Genomic DNA, 17801 nt, shown 5'->3' on the forward strand with positions numbered 1-17801 from the left:
GAGCAGGTGACTACAAAAATTGTTTCTGCAGCAGTAAATGCGATCCCTCGCTCTTTAGGGTGCCCAGGGGTAAGGCAGTCCCTTGGTGGTTGCCGGAAATCATTGAAGAAATTAAGGAACGTCAGCGAGCTCTACAGCGGCACAAGCGGCACCCTTCAATGGAGCACCGCATAGCCTTTAAACGGCTCCGTGCCCGCATTCGCCAACTTATCAAATGACGGAAGCAGGAGTGTTGGGAGAGATACGTCTCAACCATTGGGTGCCATATGCCACCTTCCCAAGTCTGGGCAAAGATCAAACATCATTTCGGGTACCAGACCCCAACAGGTGTTCTCAGTGTTACCATAAATGGCGTGTTACCAACCGTTGCACATGTGATTGCCGAGCACTTAGCTGAGCACTATGCTTGAGCCTCTGCATCGGAGAAATACCCCCCAGCCTTTCGCACTCTGAAACGGCGGCTGGAAGGTGAAACGGCAGCTGGAAGGGAACGTCCTCTGATTCACTACACACCACAGTGATTCCTGTAACACCCCATTTACAGAGTGGGAGCTCCTCAGTGCCCTTGCACATTGCCCCGACACAGCTCCTGGGCCTGATTGGATCCACAGCCAGATGATTGAACATGTCTCATCTGACTGCAAGTGACATGTCCTCGTCATCTTCAACCGGATCTGGTGCGATGGCATCTATCCATCGCAATGGTGGGAGAGCACCATCATTTCAGTGCTCAAACCTGGTAAAAACCCGCTTGATTTGGATAGCTATTGGCCATCAGCCACACAGACATTCTTTGTAAGCTGCTGGAACATGCGGTATGTCGGCTGTTGGGTTGGGTCCTGGATTCATGTGGCCTACTGGCTCCATGTTAGGGCAGCTTGCACCAGGGTCGCTCTACCACTGATAATCTTGTGTCCCTTTAGTCTGCCATCTGAACAGCCTTTTCCAGATGGCACCACCTTGTTGCCGTCTTTTTGACTTATGTAAAGCATATGACATGACATGACATGACACGACACGGCGACATCATATCCTTGCCACATTGTATGGGTGGGGTCTCCGGGCCCGCTCCTAATTTTTATCCAAAACTTCCTGTCGCTCCGTACTTTCCATGTCCAAGTTGGTGCCTCCCATACTTCTATCCATATCCAGGAAGATGGAGTTCCACAGGGCTCTGTATTGAGTGTCTCTCTATTTTTAGTGACCATTAACGGTCTAGCAGCAGCTGTTGGGCCTTCTGTCTCACCTTCGCTGTATGCAGATGACTTCTGCATTTCGTAGTGCTGCTCCAGTACTGGTGTTGCTGAGTGTCGCCTACAGGGAACCACCTACAAGGCGCAGTCAAGGGCTCTAGCCCACGGCTTCCAGTTTTCAGCCGCAAGATCGTGTGTCATGCTCTTCTGATGGTGTCGTACCATTCATGCGGACCCAGGACTTTACGTTTGTGACGATCCACTCACTGTAGTGGAGACACATCAATTCTTAGGACTGGTTTTCAACACTCGTTTGACTTGGCTTCCTCATCTTCGTCAGCTTAAACATAAGTGCTGGCAGCACCACATTGTCCTCCGTTGCCTGAGCAACACCAATTGGGGTGCAGATCGCTCTGTGCTGCTGCAGCTCTACAGAGCCCTTGTCCAATCCCGAATTGACTATGGGAGTGTGGTTTATGGTTCGGCAGCACCATCAGTGTTCCATTTACTCGACCCTGTGCACCACTGCAGGGTTCGACTAGCGGCAGGAGCTTTTAGGACGAGTCTGGTGACCAGTGTCCTGGTGGAGGCTGGAGTCCCTCCATTGCGGATCAGACATGCACAACTGCTCGCCAGTTACGTTGCACACATTCGTAGTTCTTCTGAACATCCAAATTACCATTTCCTTTTCCCGCCCACGGCAGTCCATCTCCTGCATCGGCGGCCCAGGTCAGGGCTAATGATTGCGGTTCATGTGTGGTCCGTTCCCACCGAACTGGAGTTCTTCCCTTTACAATCTCTTACTTGCAGTCCATTCACATATGCCTCCATGGTGTACGCCTCAGCCGCAGCTTCGAGTGGACCTTTCACGTGGCCCTAAGGATTTCGTTAACCCAGTGGCTCTCCGCTGTCACTTCCTCGTTATTCGTGGCATGTTCCGGGGCTCTGAAGTGGTTTACACCAATGGCTCCGTGGTTGATGGTCGCGTTGGCTTTGCCTGCATTCGCGGTGGTCATATTGAACAGCATTCCTTACGTGATGGCTGCAGTGTATTCACTGCAGAGCTGGTGGCCATTTCTCGTGCACTTCAGTATCTCCGTTCATGCCTTGGGGAGTCTTTTCTTTTATGTACTGATTCTTTGAGCAGCCTGAAAACTATTGACCAGTGCAACCCTCGTCATCCTTAGGTAGCATCCTTCCAGGAGTCTCTCTATGTCCTGGAACAGTCCATTTGTTCAGTGATGTTCGTCTGGACCCCTAGTCACATTGGAATCCCAGAAAATAAACTTTGTGACAGGCTTGCCAAACAGGCTACACGGAAACCACTTCTGGAGATCGGCATCCCCGCAACTGGCCTGCGTTCGTTATTATGCTGCAAGGTTTTTCAGCTTTGGGAGATGGAATGGAAAAATCTCATTACGCACCTCAAACTGCGAGCCATTAAGGAGACCACAAATGTGTGGAAGTCCTCGATGAGGGCCTCTTACAGGAACTCCGTGGTTCTCTGCCAGCTCCCCACTGGCCACGACTGGGCGACCCATGGCTACCTCCTGCACTGTGAAGACCCTCCTCCGTGTCGGTGAGGCACCGGGTTGACAGTGGCCCATATTCTTCTGCTCTGTCCTTCTTTGGCTGCCCTGTGACTACTTCTTCAGTTACCGGACTCGTTATCATTGATTTTAGCAGACAATGGTTCATCAGCTGATTTGGTTTTACATTTCATCCGTGAGGGTGGGTTTTATTATTCTATCTGAGTTTTAGCGCATGTCCTTTGTTCCTCTATGTCCTCTACCCTAGTGCTTTTAGGGTAGAGGTTGTAATGTGTCGCAGGGTGGCGGGCTCTTCCTTTTTATTTTCATGGCTTGCCAGCCACTGTAATCTGCTTCCTTGTTTTACTCTCTTCTAACTGTTTCTTGCCTCTTTCTGTTGATTTCTTGTCTTCTTTTGTTCCTTTTAGTGTTCGTTGCCTTTCCTTTGTTCTTGTGGTCTTTCCTTTCTTTCTGTTTTGTGTTAAATGTCTCGTCTGTTTTATTCTCACACTTGTGGCATTGTTTTATTAGGAACAAGGGCCCAATGACCACGTAGTTTGGTCCCTTCCCCCCTCTTTTGAACCAACCAACCTACATATCACCACCAGTTTCGTCCAAATTTATATTATGTGCGGGGCTTGGCCAGAAATGAAAGTGTTAGTATAGTTTCCAGGCAGCAGGTGGCACAGCAGAAAGACTTCAGAACAGTAATCTGAAGATCACAGGTCAAGACCCTGTGTTGGAACTTCCTTTTTATTTTAAATTTTTATATTACTTATACTGAAAATAAACTGAGATAATGTCCAGTATATTGTATTTATTAAAATTTCTAGTAAAGACATGAAAGCAAAGTCAAAGGAAAATTTGGGATTGCAAATGAATTGCCAAGAAGTGATTGTAAGCCATACACTAAAACTTCAAATGTAAAATTAGATTCTTTTACTATTTTCCAGTTGATGATTTATTTATGTGTGTTGGGATGATATTCATCATAAAAACAGGGGAACCTATTGTTCATGTGTCTGCAGAGGGTGATCTAAGGTCAAAATGAAACGAACAGGATACAATGTCCTGTACGCTTTCATTACTACCCGTTCTTGGAATGTTATTTGCAGAGTCCTGGATGCTATGAGTACAATCATTTCATGGAAATTGTTTTCAATTCCAAATTTTGTTTTCCGTTTCTTTTCATGCATTTCATGACAGTACTAATAAATACAATATATTGAGCATTTTTTCAGTTTATTTGCAATTTAAGTGACATAAAAATTGAAAATAAAAAATAAAATTACACATGGGGAATTGACCCAATGACCTTTGGATTACTATTGCGTGCTCTTTCTGTTATGCCAACTGCTACCTGGAAAATACACTAATATAAATGGCTCTTGTCTCTCCCACCCCATGTTGAAAATGCTATTAATGCTTTTTTTTTTTTTAATGGTTGGCCATGTAGAGCTCCCATTTGTATCCTGCACTGTGAAGACCCATCTCCGTGTCGGTGCAGCGCCCGGTTGACAGTGGCCCATATTCTTCTGCTCTGTCCTTCTTTGGCTGCCCTGCGACTTCATCTTCGGTTGCCAGACTCATCATTGATATTAGCAGACAATGCCTCCCACTTGTATCGGTTTATTGAAAATAAAAAATAAAATTACACATGGGGAATTGACCCCATGACCTTTGGATTAAATCACATGTAGCAGAAAAGAAATTTATGGCGCAACTTTACTTAAATAAGGCTTTGGTTGGCAGCAAGCATCATGAGGCATCAAGGAACTGTCAGTTTCATAGTGGAATGTGAGGGTAAAAATGGTAGAATGAGACCAATGAATTTAGGGTGCAATGGTTATACAGAGATGATGAGGTTTGCACAAGAACTAGCATGGAGAGCTGTGTCAAACAAGGCAATAAACTGAAGACTACAATTACAACATGATATCCAAAGACCTTTTGTCACAAAGTGATGAATCAGACACTTGCTTCTTGCAGGGATCCAGGCACCAAGTAGAAGGATAATAGCGGAGAAAATGATGCTTTCTTCACTGGAAAATGAACAGACTTGTGACACGTGTGGCGGAATAAAGACTTCAGTCCAAAGAAACTGATATTTATTTAGGCAAAATAGTTTAAACATTCATATCTCCATGTGCATCAGTGGTTCAGATTGGTAGGAGGAGTTATGCCACTGTCAATCAAAAGTGAATTGTCACACAGAATAGATCACACATAGAATGTCTCATTGTGGCAGAGAAACACTGCAATCATATCAAATCGTCCTTGGCACAGCTCTTGAAGTTTTTGCAGTAGCTGCATTATTTTGATTGAAAATTTCACATGTGTACCTTCACCTATAGCCAGTTGTTACAGAGCTTACTGACTTTTTTTCTGGTTACTGAGGTATTAAGACACCCTATATGCTGTTGGACTTACCTACAGTCCTCTGCTAGTGCCAAATGTTATGAAAGTTTATCATAGTTGAACATTTTCATTGTTAACAGTTGAGAAATAGTGAACTGTCCTGTCCTATCCTCTACTCTTCTGTCCTCAGTCATTGTTCATAATGTTAAGTAGCAGGACATTAGTTATTTAATTACATGATTTGAAGAACAGTTTTAGCCTAAAATTTGTCATTCAAAAAAAATACAAGGTCATCTTACATTCTCAGATTAAACTATTGCTGCTGAGGCAAATATTGTGATGTTATGTAATAGATTATGTGGGCTTGACTTACATTTACAGATGAAGGTTCAGCAATTTATGTTGCATGCAGTGCTGATGCGCTGCAGTGCTTGACAGTAGCATCGACTACACTCGAGCAGCCACGTGACATTTGAATTGCGTAGCATAAGTGAAAGGAATTTACGATAAACTGTGAACTAGTGACAACAGCAAGCTATAACTCTGCTTAATAATTGACAGTTTCATATAACACAGAAGTAAATAGCATTAAGACCCACCATTGTACAAATGCTTCATGTATTAAACAAATTTCCAATAAGAGGTCTCATGCAATACCAGCATTTATGCATATATAAATATTTACACTGACTTTTAAGTGAAGATAACAGTCAAACGGAAGTATCATGTCCTTCAAAAAATATTACTTGACTCTGTAATATGTTATTTGGCTATGAGAGAGTGGAATGATTTAAGAAGTTGGTTGAAAATGAGCATTTTATCCCTTTTTATGTTTTGGAATAACAGGTAAAAATGCTGCCACTTTTAATCAGCTTGAAAAAAAGGTAGACATATCAAGCTCAGATTTGTCACATAATAAGCTCTACAGCCCTGAAGTAGTGTAAAAAAATTTTAGCTTTTAAGTCAATGCAGTGAAAATATACGGCCACTTATGTAACATATATTGATACTTGCAAATTCACTCGTTAAAACCTGTAGGTACCTCATGATCTAAGTCATGAAATTCGGCAAGAAGCTAGGTTTTACAGTACAAGTATAGGAAGAAATCATTGGTGTTGCTAATTACCAGAGGTTGTTAATAATCATCAGCACTAATAAAATAAATGAAAAATTACAACAGCAAATGCTGAATTAGACAAAAAAATTAAAATTAAAACATTCCTGGCGCCGATATCCCACCAGTATTGATATTGATAAGGGCAAAAATCGCAGAGTTGAATGTACTATCGGTGTAACTAATTACATTTGTATGGAACTCTCAGAGTGCGAGTCCTACTCTCACTTGGTCAGTTATTTTTTAAATCTAACAACAGCGTTATGGAGTTTGGTAGGTCGCGCATTGAGAGAGCTCCAGCATGCATATTGAGAGAGCTCCACCATGTCACTGAAATAACGTTTAACTTTCCTTATTTGTCATTATTGTAAAGCCTGTACTGTTGTAGGGACTACAAGGCTACCCAACAGGATTCAAAGATCATTTCTAACTCAGTTACTGGTAGCTTTTTTGAAAAGCATGGGACAAATTTAGCCATATTATGAAAGAGAGAGGTGCACAGAATTTGCGAAGATACTATAGTAATGTGAGAATCAGTCAAAATAAATCCTCTTTGTTTCAAGTCTGAGTACAAATAAATATCCATAGATTATAAATTTCAGTCATCTGTGACCATCTGCAGATCTGAATTATAAGTGTAAAGTTTTAACCCTTAAATATCTTTCAAACCTTAGGAAGAACTACCTGTCTGTAGATAATCACAGAACAATTGCTGCCACTGGCAGCATAGGGGAGACAACTGTATGCTTGTAGTAGAGCTATCTAGAAAGCAAATGGGTATATCACACACACTTTTTGTATTTGGGTTATGCCTGTATGTTAGTGTACTTAAGGTAACTTGTGAATTTGCAGGTTGCAGCAGTTCTACAAATATATGGTTAAAATTTTTTGGCTCTTCTGTCATTTTCCATTTGTCTTTTATTCAGGAACTGCTGATGCAGTTAAGTCTTGGTGTATTCTGCACAAAGCTCAAAAATACATGAGATATAGTGGTTGCATGTTCCTGTTGTGCTCAGATCCAATAATAGAAGAGGATGTGATGTGTAGACACTAAAACATATAATAATCAAGGAAATTAGCGAAATGATGGCGAAATGGAAGCAGTCTACTAGTTTCCTTTCCAGTCATTCCCTAAATGAGTTAATTATTTCAATGTTGATGAAAAGTTTTGATTTTAACCAACCTCAGTTTTTTTGTGTGTAGCTGTTCAATATTTCAAGGGAAAATAAACACACACAATTACAGAGCAAATGGCATTTATGTATTCAGTAAAGTACATGCAATTATTGGACAGCAAAAAGTGTTGACTGATAACTGTAGCAGTCTGGTCCCTTTAATCCCACAAACCAACCAACCACCCAAAAAGTGTTAACTAAGGTCAGGTATTGCATAGAACACAGAATTCCCTCCAAATGACAGGTCACACCCTGTTGTATTTCAGCAATATCTACAAAAATACTGTGTGACAATTACAATTAAATTAAGATGTTCTGAAAATACAATTCATTTGTTATTTGAGTGCTGAAGAAATGTGGCCATTGTGAAGAAATGCACAACACAGGAAGCTGAAACACTGGAAGTTCTCAGTCCAGCCACTTTCTAAGAATATACACATCCCATATTGTTTGTGCCGTATTGACACAAGAGAAATAAAGTCTGAAAAAATTAAGATTATATTATGTTCTTATGCTTATGGAAAGGAAAACTCCCTAGGTGTGAGCTTATGTGTGTTGCACATAATAAGCTTTACCTGAAAATAGGTGACAGATGTGATTACTGAAAATGTAGAACATTTCGAGTCAACAAAACTCATTCTACCAAGCAAATCCTCACGTACAAAGATGTTTGATAATGATGAGAAGAGGAAACACAGCCATAGTAAGCATAGTTGCTCGTCAACTGGTATACAGGTCTCCCTTTTAATAAAGTATTTGATACTCTTTAACATTTAAACGAATCAAGACACTACACTGCAGTGTAAAGTTGTGGATGATGCCGTCAGCAACACCAGCTGGGCAAGTGATCCTTTCTGCATTATATAATATCATGTATAATACAGCAGACTACTGTTGTTAAGTCCTTTACCAAAAACAGTCTGAAAATTTTTGTGACTTTTTCAGAAAACCTCTAAGTTTTTTTCTAAGCACCTTGTAACTTTGACATTTAGCTCATAGGAGGATAGGGACGGCATTGCTCCAGTAATGCCAATGAAGACGCAACTTCCTCTCTTGAGCCACAAGCAATTCATTTGGGGTAATGCACCATGTTTCCACACTGTCAGTAAAGAAAACCACTTTGTCTCAGTTATCAGTGGCATCTTTGTCGCAAGATAGTGTCAGTTGTGACCACTTAAGTTTACTAAATAGCTGTTTCAAACAAAAGAACAGTTTTTTTATTAAATGTGAAAACATTTTAATATTTTATAACAGTGGTCATTTTGTTTCATTAATCGTATTTGATCTTTACTTCTTTGTCACATTGTCAGTTGGTACATCCTTATACGAGGTCTGTCTAAAAAGTATCCGACCTTTGATTTTCCACGCAAATGGAGATGATAGCACAGCGTTACTGTACACAGTAAAGGAAGAGACCTTATGTGCGTGCGTGAATTTTGTCCCAGTCTTCCAACGCATCACTCGCTGCCTGTCGGTCGCTGAGTGTGGGGCTACACAATGTGTTCATCTGATTACCAATTCTCTCATGATGACTGAACATGATGAGCAAAGGTACTGCATCAAATTTTGTCAAAAGCTTGGTGATTCTCAAAGCGAAACAATTAGTAAGATTCAACAGGTGTTTGGAGAAGATGTGATGGTTGTAACACAAATTAAGGAGTGGTTCAACCGATTCAAAAATGGCTGCACCTCAGCGGAGAGTGACCAACCTTCTGGCAGGCCCCAAACTGCTTGGAGAGCAGCTGTTGTTGAGAGGGTGCAAAATTTGGTGATGGCAGATTGTCATTTGACCAGGTGGGATATTGCCCAAGAGGTTGTACTGATTAAAGATTCCACACATGCCATTATGCGTGATGATTTGGGTGGCTGCGAAATTCGTGCCCAAGTGCCGAAACAAAAAGACCTCTGTTTTTATGTTGCACATGACCTTCTGGACACCACCAACATTGATCCTGGGCTTTTGAACACCAGGATAACTGGAGATGAGTCATGGGTGTACAGGTATGCCCCAGGAACAAAAAGACAGTCTTTGCAATGGATGCATCTCGAGTCTCCAAGGCCGAGGAAAGTACAGCAGGTGCGAGGCAAAATCAAAGTGATGCTGACTGTCTTCTTTGATGTCTGTGGAATTGTGCATCACGAATACGCAACAGAAGGACAAACAGTGACAAAGGAGTACTATGAAGATGTTGTCCAGCGACTCCGTGACCCAGTTTGGCGCAAAAGACCAGACATGTAGGTGGCGAAAAACTGGCAACTGCATCACGACAAAGCCCCCGCACATTCATCCACTTGATCCAAAATTTCTTGGCCAAACATGGAATTAAAGCCATTCGCCAACCTCCCTACTCTTCAGACATGGCTCCTTGTGATTTCTGGTTGTTCCCAAAATTGAAGATGGCACTGAAAGGATCCCATTTTGAGAATAGAGAAGAGATAATGCATAACACGACGATGGAGCTGAACACCATTCCAATAGAAGACTTCCATAGGCGTTTCCGGCAGTAGAAGGATCGTTGGGGTAAGTGTGTGCAAGCACCAAGGGCCTACTTTGAAGAGGGTTAGGGTCCCAACCCCGTCAGGTATTCAAAATATTTTTTCTGGCCAAAGGTCGGATACATTTTAGACAGGCCTCATATGTCAAAGGGAAAAATATTTATCTGTGGTGAAAGGAATTTCTAAGTATGTCTTTCACAAAGAGCGTAATTCCATTCCTTAATAAGAAATTCATACTTGATACATTTCACAGCCTACCCACTGAGGTTCTTTTCGAGGGGAGAAGCAAAGCAGTAATTAACTGTCAGAATTTCTTATTTTATAATTAATATTTAGGAAACATCATTTAGCATACCGATCTTTTACATTAGCATATTTTTTTATCAGATGATGAAACATCAAGGTTGGACTATACTTTTTTTGAAAGAAGGAAAGGAAGCAAGTTAAAGCTATTTGGAGATGAGTGTACATTTACTTGTAGTTTTACAGTAAATAATTGTTACAGGTGATAGTTGCTGGATATTTTTCAGGTATCAAATGCCTCTTGTTGATAAGGTGGAACACTGTGTTGGTTGGATCAGAAAACTTTCCCATTTTTGGCTTGGTTACATTGAGATAAAATGCGCGTTACAAAGTGAAAATGGGCACCCAATGAGCATTTTTTTGTTATCACACAATAATAAACAAAATATGATTGTAAAAACAAGAAGAAAAAACAGTTTTGGTGGTGGTTTAATGACATGTCATTATGAAACAGTCATTAAAAATAAAGTTTGTAATAAGAACTGAAAATAAGTTGCATTTTTTTAAATGAGAACCACAAATCATTAACCACAATTGTTGTAGTTCATGGTATGTGAAAACTGCATTCTTTTGCAAACAAAAAGTAATTATTGTAGAGTGATGACATTTAAAATAACAGAAGATTTTTAATTCTAAAACAAAGCTCATCATCCCTTTTTGTCTGGTACTTCAATTAGTGTTTGAGGGATGGTTGAGACAAGGGAGTTACAGATTTGTTAACACTGCATGTCAGCCTCCTACATTGCAAAAATGTACTTTCAAAGAGCCTAGCGAACGTTTGGACCCGCTCTCCAGTCTCAGACGCTCAGTGCTAAAACATAGCCAACCATTCCATTGCCAACACTTCTCGCAAACCGGCTTGGCATATTTTTTGTTGTTTTTTATGTTTGTGTGCTGATACTATAAAGCATGGAGTTAATGACAGTAATCTTGTCTTTTGGATAAACAGGTTACATACTGGCAACCTACATTCTTGTGAAATGTGAGTGTATTCCTTTGAGTCCTACTGTATGAAATTTCAACCAATCCTCTCACTCTAGCTTCAGCATCCAGTCATAAACAACGAGAGCTGTCCTCCCTTTTGGTGCTGGGGCAACAGTGTTACATTTAAAGCAGTAAGTGTTATTGGGTTTCAACAGAGACAGTACCCATCTTCATGCAAATCAGAAAGATACCATACGACAAAATTCCAGAAGTCATTGCCACCTTGGAAGCACTGGAAACAGATCACTAGAAATACATATCTGTAATGATGTGTACTGGTTTTTTAGTCTTGTATGCTTGTTGTGACAGAAACGTAAACCAGCAATGTATTTTTTGGTAAGACCAAAGACCTCCTTCACCCCCTCTGCAACATCATCTTACCCACAATTTTGCAACTATCTTTGAAACACCAGTTTCTTCAGAAATTTAGGTGATTGCACTTTTGTATACTGATGCTGTAGCCTCTGTTACTTCAGATAAGTGAGGCATGGTTCAAAGAGGACTTCTTCCTGTTATTAATCTCCTTGGCTTTATATAGTTGTTTGAATGCATAGAGCATGCATTCATTGACAATTCCAAGTAGGACTAAGGGTTGGCTACAGGTGCGATTCCAGCCAGTTGCTGCCTAACAATACTTTTGATTGAGAGTGTACGGCGTATTTGGACTAGAATTTGTAGTAATAAATTTGTTCATAGAACAAATGTTGCTGTAAGAATGATAAGGAAATGGATTGAACAGTCGTGTATTCTAGTACAGTGATGTTACTGACATTGTGTGATATAAGATGCTCAGCTCTGAGTGCAGTGCTGAAATGAATGGGTAGTACAAAATTGAAGGTGCCATGTGAGGAAAATCCATCTCCTGCTATTTCTTTCATCAATAAGCAGCCTCCTTTTGAATAAGGACACCATGAATTCAAAAGAAAATTATCACCACAATTGTGTATGGTGTCCTTTCAAAGAGCTGTCAGGCGCACTTTCTCTGAAGTTTTGTCAGATATTTGCAGTTTTGTTTTTGCAGTGTGTAGCTGGAATCGGCCTAAACAAATACTGCACATCACATCTTTCACACAACACCCAGTGTCAATGGATAGCTTAAGTTTGTTTCCCATTACAATCAAAATTATTTTTAAAGTGGAATTTTGTGCACTTATCCAATAGAGTGGTCCCCAGTTAATCAACTGTGATATTCATGTTATCAATATGTGCTAACAGGGACAGTAAAACACATGGAGTAGTCAGTACTCCAACGGTAACTGGGCAGCGCTGCATGCTTGGCAGTAGCAATCAGGGCAGGCGAGAACAGTGTTGTCACAGCTGGAGAGTCTTATGCTTGGCGTTTTGCTGTCCCTCTCAATGCGCATCAATGACACAAATATTGCATTAGGCCTAATTCGGGACTGCTCTTTTGAATATGAGTGTATAATTCTGCTATAAATATAATGTTGTTGTAATGGGAAACAAACCGAAGATTTCCATCGACACTGTACAGTGCATGAAAGACATAATTAGCATTATTTGTTTGGACTGAGTTCAGCTACACATTGCAGAAATTAAATTTCAAATATTTGCCATAACATCAAAGAAAAGGCACTGGTTTGTGTTGTTTGCAATATACATCACAACTGAAGGTGGAAAACCAAACAAGTTTTAGTTGTCTTCTACAATTGGAATCACATGTAACAAAATAACTGCAACATCCAAAAAGTAAATTGCTTTCTCATTTCCTCTTAAACAATAGGCAAGGACAATAAATACCAATCTCGTATGCACTGGCTGTATTCCTAAACTTATTGTTAGTATCTTAATGAGCATCTGCATCTGAACACAAACTATAGTTGTGTGAAAGAAGTTATGAAACATTGAATTGTCACTTGTTTGAGAAACTTCTGACATCAAAGGCAAAAGGCTCTGGAACACTGAACATAATCAGATGATGCAAAATGGCCAATTTGTTCTATAAAACCTCTCTATAGTTTGTGGATAAACACTTGCAGTAATGATAATCTTGACAGACATTGGTATGTTGTGCAACTATTCATTTACCCAACTGCATGAATAATTTTACTATTTCCCTACTGTGTAATAAATGTACTCATGAATCATAAGCTGTTAAAGTAAGGTTCATTCTAATGTAAAATCAAACAGTGGAAAACCCAGGTTGAAATATCAGCAGTTTAAGGAAAAGATAGATTCCTACTTACCATAAAATGATGCCGTAAGTAGCTGACAGGCAGAACTAAAAGACACTTACACATTAACTTTCAGCAACAGACTTTGTCAGAAAAAGAAACACACATACAGATATATTCATTCATTAAATCATACAAGCAAACACACCTCCCGCACACATGACTGCCATCTCTGGCAGTTTGGACCAGTCCACGTGTGTGTGTGTGTGTGTGTGTGTGTGTGTGTGTGTGTGTGTGTGTGTGTTTTCTTTCTTTTTCTGTGGCTGGAGGCTAATGTGTAATTGTCTTTTAATTGTCCCTGTCTGCAACTTAACATGCCATCTGTACACCTGTCTGCAACTTTTAACATGTCAGCTTTACTGCAACAAGCAATCAATCTCTTTATTACATTGATATAATAGAAGGAAACATTCCACGTGGGAAAAATTATATATAAAAACAAAGATGAGGTGACTTACCGAACGAAAGCACTGGCAGGTCGATAGACACACAAACAAACACAAACATACACACAAAATTCAAGCTTTCGCAACAAACTGTTGCCTCATCAGGAAAGAGGGAAGGAGGGGGGAAGCTTGTGTCTGTATGTGTGGATGGATATGTGCGTGTGTGCGAGTGTATACCTGTCCTTTTTTCCCCCTAAGGTAAGTCTTTCCGCTCCCGGGATTGGAATGACTCCTTACCCTCTTCCTTAAAACTCACTTCCTTTCGTCTTCCCCCCTCCTTCCCTCTTTCCTGATGAGGCAACAGTTTGTTGCGAAAGCTTGAATTTTGTGTGTATGTTTGTGTTTTTTTGTGTGTCTATCGACCTGCCAGCGCTTTCGTTCGGTAAGTCACCTCATCTTTGTTTTTATATATAATCTTTATTACATTGTTGATACCTGTCGCTTTGTCTCTGAGATGGGTGAAGCATTATTTTGATATCATTTGGAAACTTGCTGGAGTAAATAAACTGCTGTGTAATTGTATATTGTACATGATATGGCTTGAGAACATATGGAATTGTTACTGAGTCGTGAATTGTTACATCCCAAAATTGATTGTCATAGGTTACCTGTGTTGATTGTCATAGTTTATCTGTCACCAAACTGATAGAAAATGAAACATTTAAATTTAGCACTACCTGGAACTTAGCCAGTTGAAACATAATTGATCTTTTATATATTGTGAGAAAATTATGTAAATTTACATTTGTTTATGGTGGTATTGCTATATTTGTCTCTGTAACTACACTGGTTTTTGTTTTTGTTTTTTTCACAGTTGTGGGTGACATTTGACTTAATGAGGTACTCCAGACAAGTGTGCCAAGAAATATGTGACCACCTGAAGATACAACTTTTCAGGATACCCATAAGATCCCCTGTTACTGCAGTACCTGCTCCGGAGAAAAATGGTATGGGTAATGTAAACATACACAACACTGGTGGTGGAACTTCTAGACCATCAAGAAGTAGACATGTAAAGAAATCACAACACTAATGAGAAAATAATAGCTCAAATTTTAAATTAGTGAAAAATTAAAACAGTTTGACGGGTTTGAATATTAATGTACATATATATAAATTTATATAATCTATATTTTTGTAATTGTTGATCAGATATCACTGCCTGATACATATTTTTATTGACTCTGTCTTTTAAAATATTTAAACAGAAAAAGGCTCAAATTATTGTCCAGAACTAAGCTCTGGCAAATGTCTTTTATCTGTATTGTTTTTCTTCTTTGTAATAATATTGTTAGTACTGGTGATATTTATTACTTTTGTGTAAAATTTTCATATAATTCAAGAAACTTGCAATAAGTGTGGGAAAATAGTACTTACATTTGTATTTTAGTGTAGCTATTATATATTTGATGAAAATAATACTGCGTGGGAATGTGATTCTGTTAATATCTTAAGTTGATAAATTTTATTTTTTTGCTTTCATTATTTTCAGGAGTTTTGTTGCTACTTATTTGAATATATTTATGAAACTACTGTACCTGTTTGTGTGACTACGTTCCCTACAGAATGGTTTGTTAGGTGTCTGTCTTGTTGAATCATCTGTGTGAACATTTATTTATAAAGAATATATTTAGTAGTAACCTCTTGATGAAAATACATCAGTTCACAGTATTCTTTACATCATATACTCGGTGATCAATTTTGTGGTGCGTGTCGTCGGTACGCTAAGAACAGTTAATAGAGAGAGCACTCTGTGCACAACACACAATGTGTGTTTGTGATGACTTGTTTTCGCAATTGGAGTGCCTAAATATTTTGTAGTTACTCTTTTTGTATTTTTCTTTACCCATATTTTTCATAAAATTTGGAAGTAAAGTGATCACAAATGTGATGAGCTGTGTTTTCAGTTGATGCCTGGAATAAATCTGTGATGAGAAGTAGTAGATGTATCTGCTCATACTGCCACCATACCCACCACTCTCCAATCTGCTCATCTGTCTCCAGTTTCAAAATCACAGTCATGCAGGTCCACGAAATTGATCAGAAGATGATACTCTTTCTCCAGGTTAATGATGATAGTAAAATAATATCCCCATTTTTTTGTGTGTAACATGGAAACTGTGTAATGAGAGATTGTGTTTTCTGACAGTGTTGACAAATGATTTGTGATTTGAGTGTCCTTTTCAGTGAGAAGAGTGAATACAGGTACCCAATCAGAATTAAATACAGCTTTAAAAAATGTAACTGACAGGAATTTGCTGTGAAGGTGTTATACAGGGTGTAGAAAAACTATGTGTATAAAATTGCAGCGTGTTTAGAGGAGACACTAGGGGAAACACTTTTTAATGTGAACAGAAATGTCACAGGTGCATGGTTTCCCCACCAGGGCCATGAGGGTTCTGACGCTATTCATGTTCAGTGACAGTGTTCAAACTGCTGTGTGATGAATATTGTTTCAGAGATGTTGTAAAATGTCATCTGTTCACATTAATGTACATCCGGCATCTGCATCCAGATGATTTTCTAATGAGCTCAAAACAATCAAATATTTTACAAATAATGGTTTCGGCTTCAGGCTAAGGGGCAACCAATTCTTCTGGAATGTGTATCAGTGTCGCATACACCAAACCCTTTATCCCCCCCTCACATACACACACACAAGCACAAAGAAATCCAATAGAAGTCAAGAGATCATGGTGGCCATGGTACTGACCCACCCCTCTCAATCCAAGAACAAAAAAAAAACATTGTCTAAATTTTGCCTGACATCAATAGCAAAAAGTGGAGGGTACCTGTCGTGCTGAAATCACAATCGTCGCTTGACTGCTAGTCTACTAGTGTTACATTCTCCAACATTTCTGGCAGTATTTCACACAGAAAGCTATGATAATTTCCTCCGCTGTGCATGTTTGGCAGAAAATAAGCCCCAGTCAGATGGTTGTGAGCAATATCAGCCCACACACTTATAGTAAATCTTTGTTGATGTTGGAACTCATGAGTTGACTTACTATTTTTGCCAACTCTCAGATAGGTAGGTTCAGCATCTAAGCCTTCAAGGACCCCTAGTGGGGAAATGGTCCACCTGTAACATTTCTGTCACATTAAAAAGTGTTCCTCGTTTTCTCATTTAAACACTCAAAAACTTTGTACACACAATTTTTTTACACCCTGTATATACATGTTTTGGTTGGTTGTTCAGTTTATGTTCTCTGTTTCTGCTCATCATGGCTTAAGAACTGTAAGGAGGCTCAGGTTGTCATGAAGAATATATGGTTCAAGGCCAGGTATAACAGCCTTCTTTACTGTAGAATAAATTGTCAGTGTTTTTTTTTCTGTAAGTTTAATTCAACATAATTGCCTTGTACTATTCTTCTTGACAATCCTATTGTTTAGAAAACACAAGCAGTACTTGGGGTAGGCAAGCTGAAAGTAATTTCAAATTCTCATTTTTGCAAAACTGTCATGGTAACAAAATTTGTCATCTTTGCAACTAATATTAGTAAATGTTTTTTTAATACTATTATTTGGAGCTTTGAAGCAAGAAATAGTTTTGTGTTAAGTGACTTTCACAAATACTTTACGTCAGTTTCCAATGTCAGTATTCTCTTTATAAAATTGAAGTATTTAGTTTTGTGCTTAAGACTAATAATGTGTATGGAAACACCTTTATTTAACACGGGACTCTTCGGATGTTCATTTGTGCATTTATGATAATGTCCTGTACCATGCAAGTACTGTTTAATCCTCAGAAAGATGTGGCTCATGAAGTACGAGTAACATTACACAATTCTGCATTAAATAGATTATATTTAGAGTGATTTCAGTTCCTATCTGTGTCATAACAAACTTTGATTTGTACTGTGATGAGTATTTCAAGAAAGATGAGAAGACAGAACATCAAAAACCAAAACAAAAATATCATTCAGCAATTTCTCATTGGAATAGTAAATGATGATCAACATGATTCAGATAAAGATCAGTAAATTGTAACATGATTTAGAAACGTGTGTT

General features: G+C 39.2%; 1 protein-coding gene across 3 annotated transcripts in view; it reads left to right on the forward strand.

Moving 5' to 3' along the window:
• LOC124789765 (cholinephosphotransferase 1) overlaps window positions 1-17801 on the forward strand; it is a 161482-nt gene that overhangs the window by 123808 nt on the left and 19873 nt on the right. For all 3 annotated transcript variants that reach the window (XM_047257220.1, XM_047257221.1, XM_047257222.1), the window contains one exon: window positions 14605-14737. In XM_047257220.1, coding sequence (XP_047113176.1) covers window positions 14605-14737 — 133 coding nt within the window. The remainder of the gene's footprint in view (window positions 1-14604; window positions 14738-17801) is intronic.

The sequence above is a fragment of the Schistocerca piceifrons genome, chromosome 3 (genome assembly GCF_021461385.2).
Source record: "Schistocerca piceifrons isolate TAMUIC-IGC-003096 chromosome 3, iqSchPice1.1, whole genome shotgun sequence".
In the NCBI taxonomy this organism is placed as follows: domain Eukaryota; kingdom Metazoa; phylum Arthropoda; class Insecta; order Orthoptera; family Acrididae; genus Schistocerca; species Schistocerca piceifrons.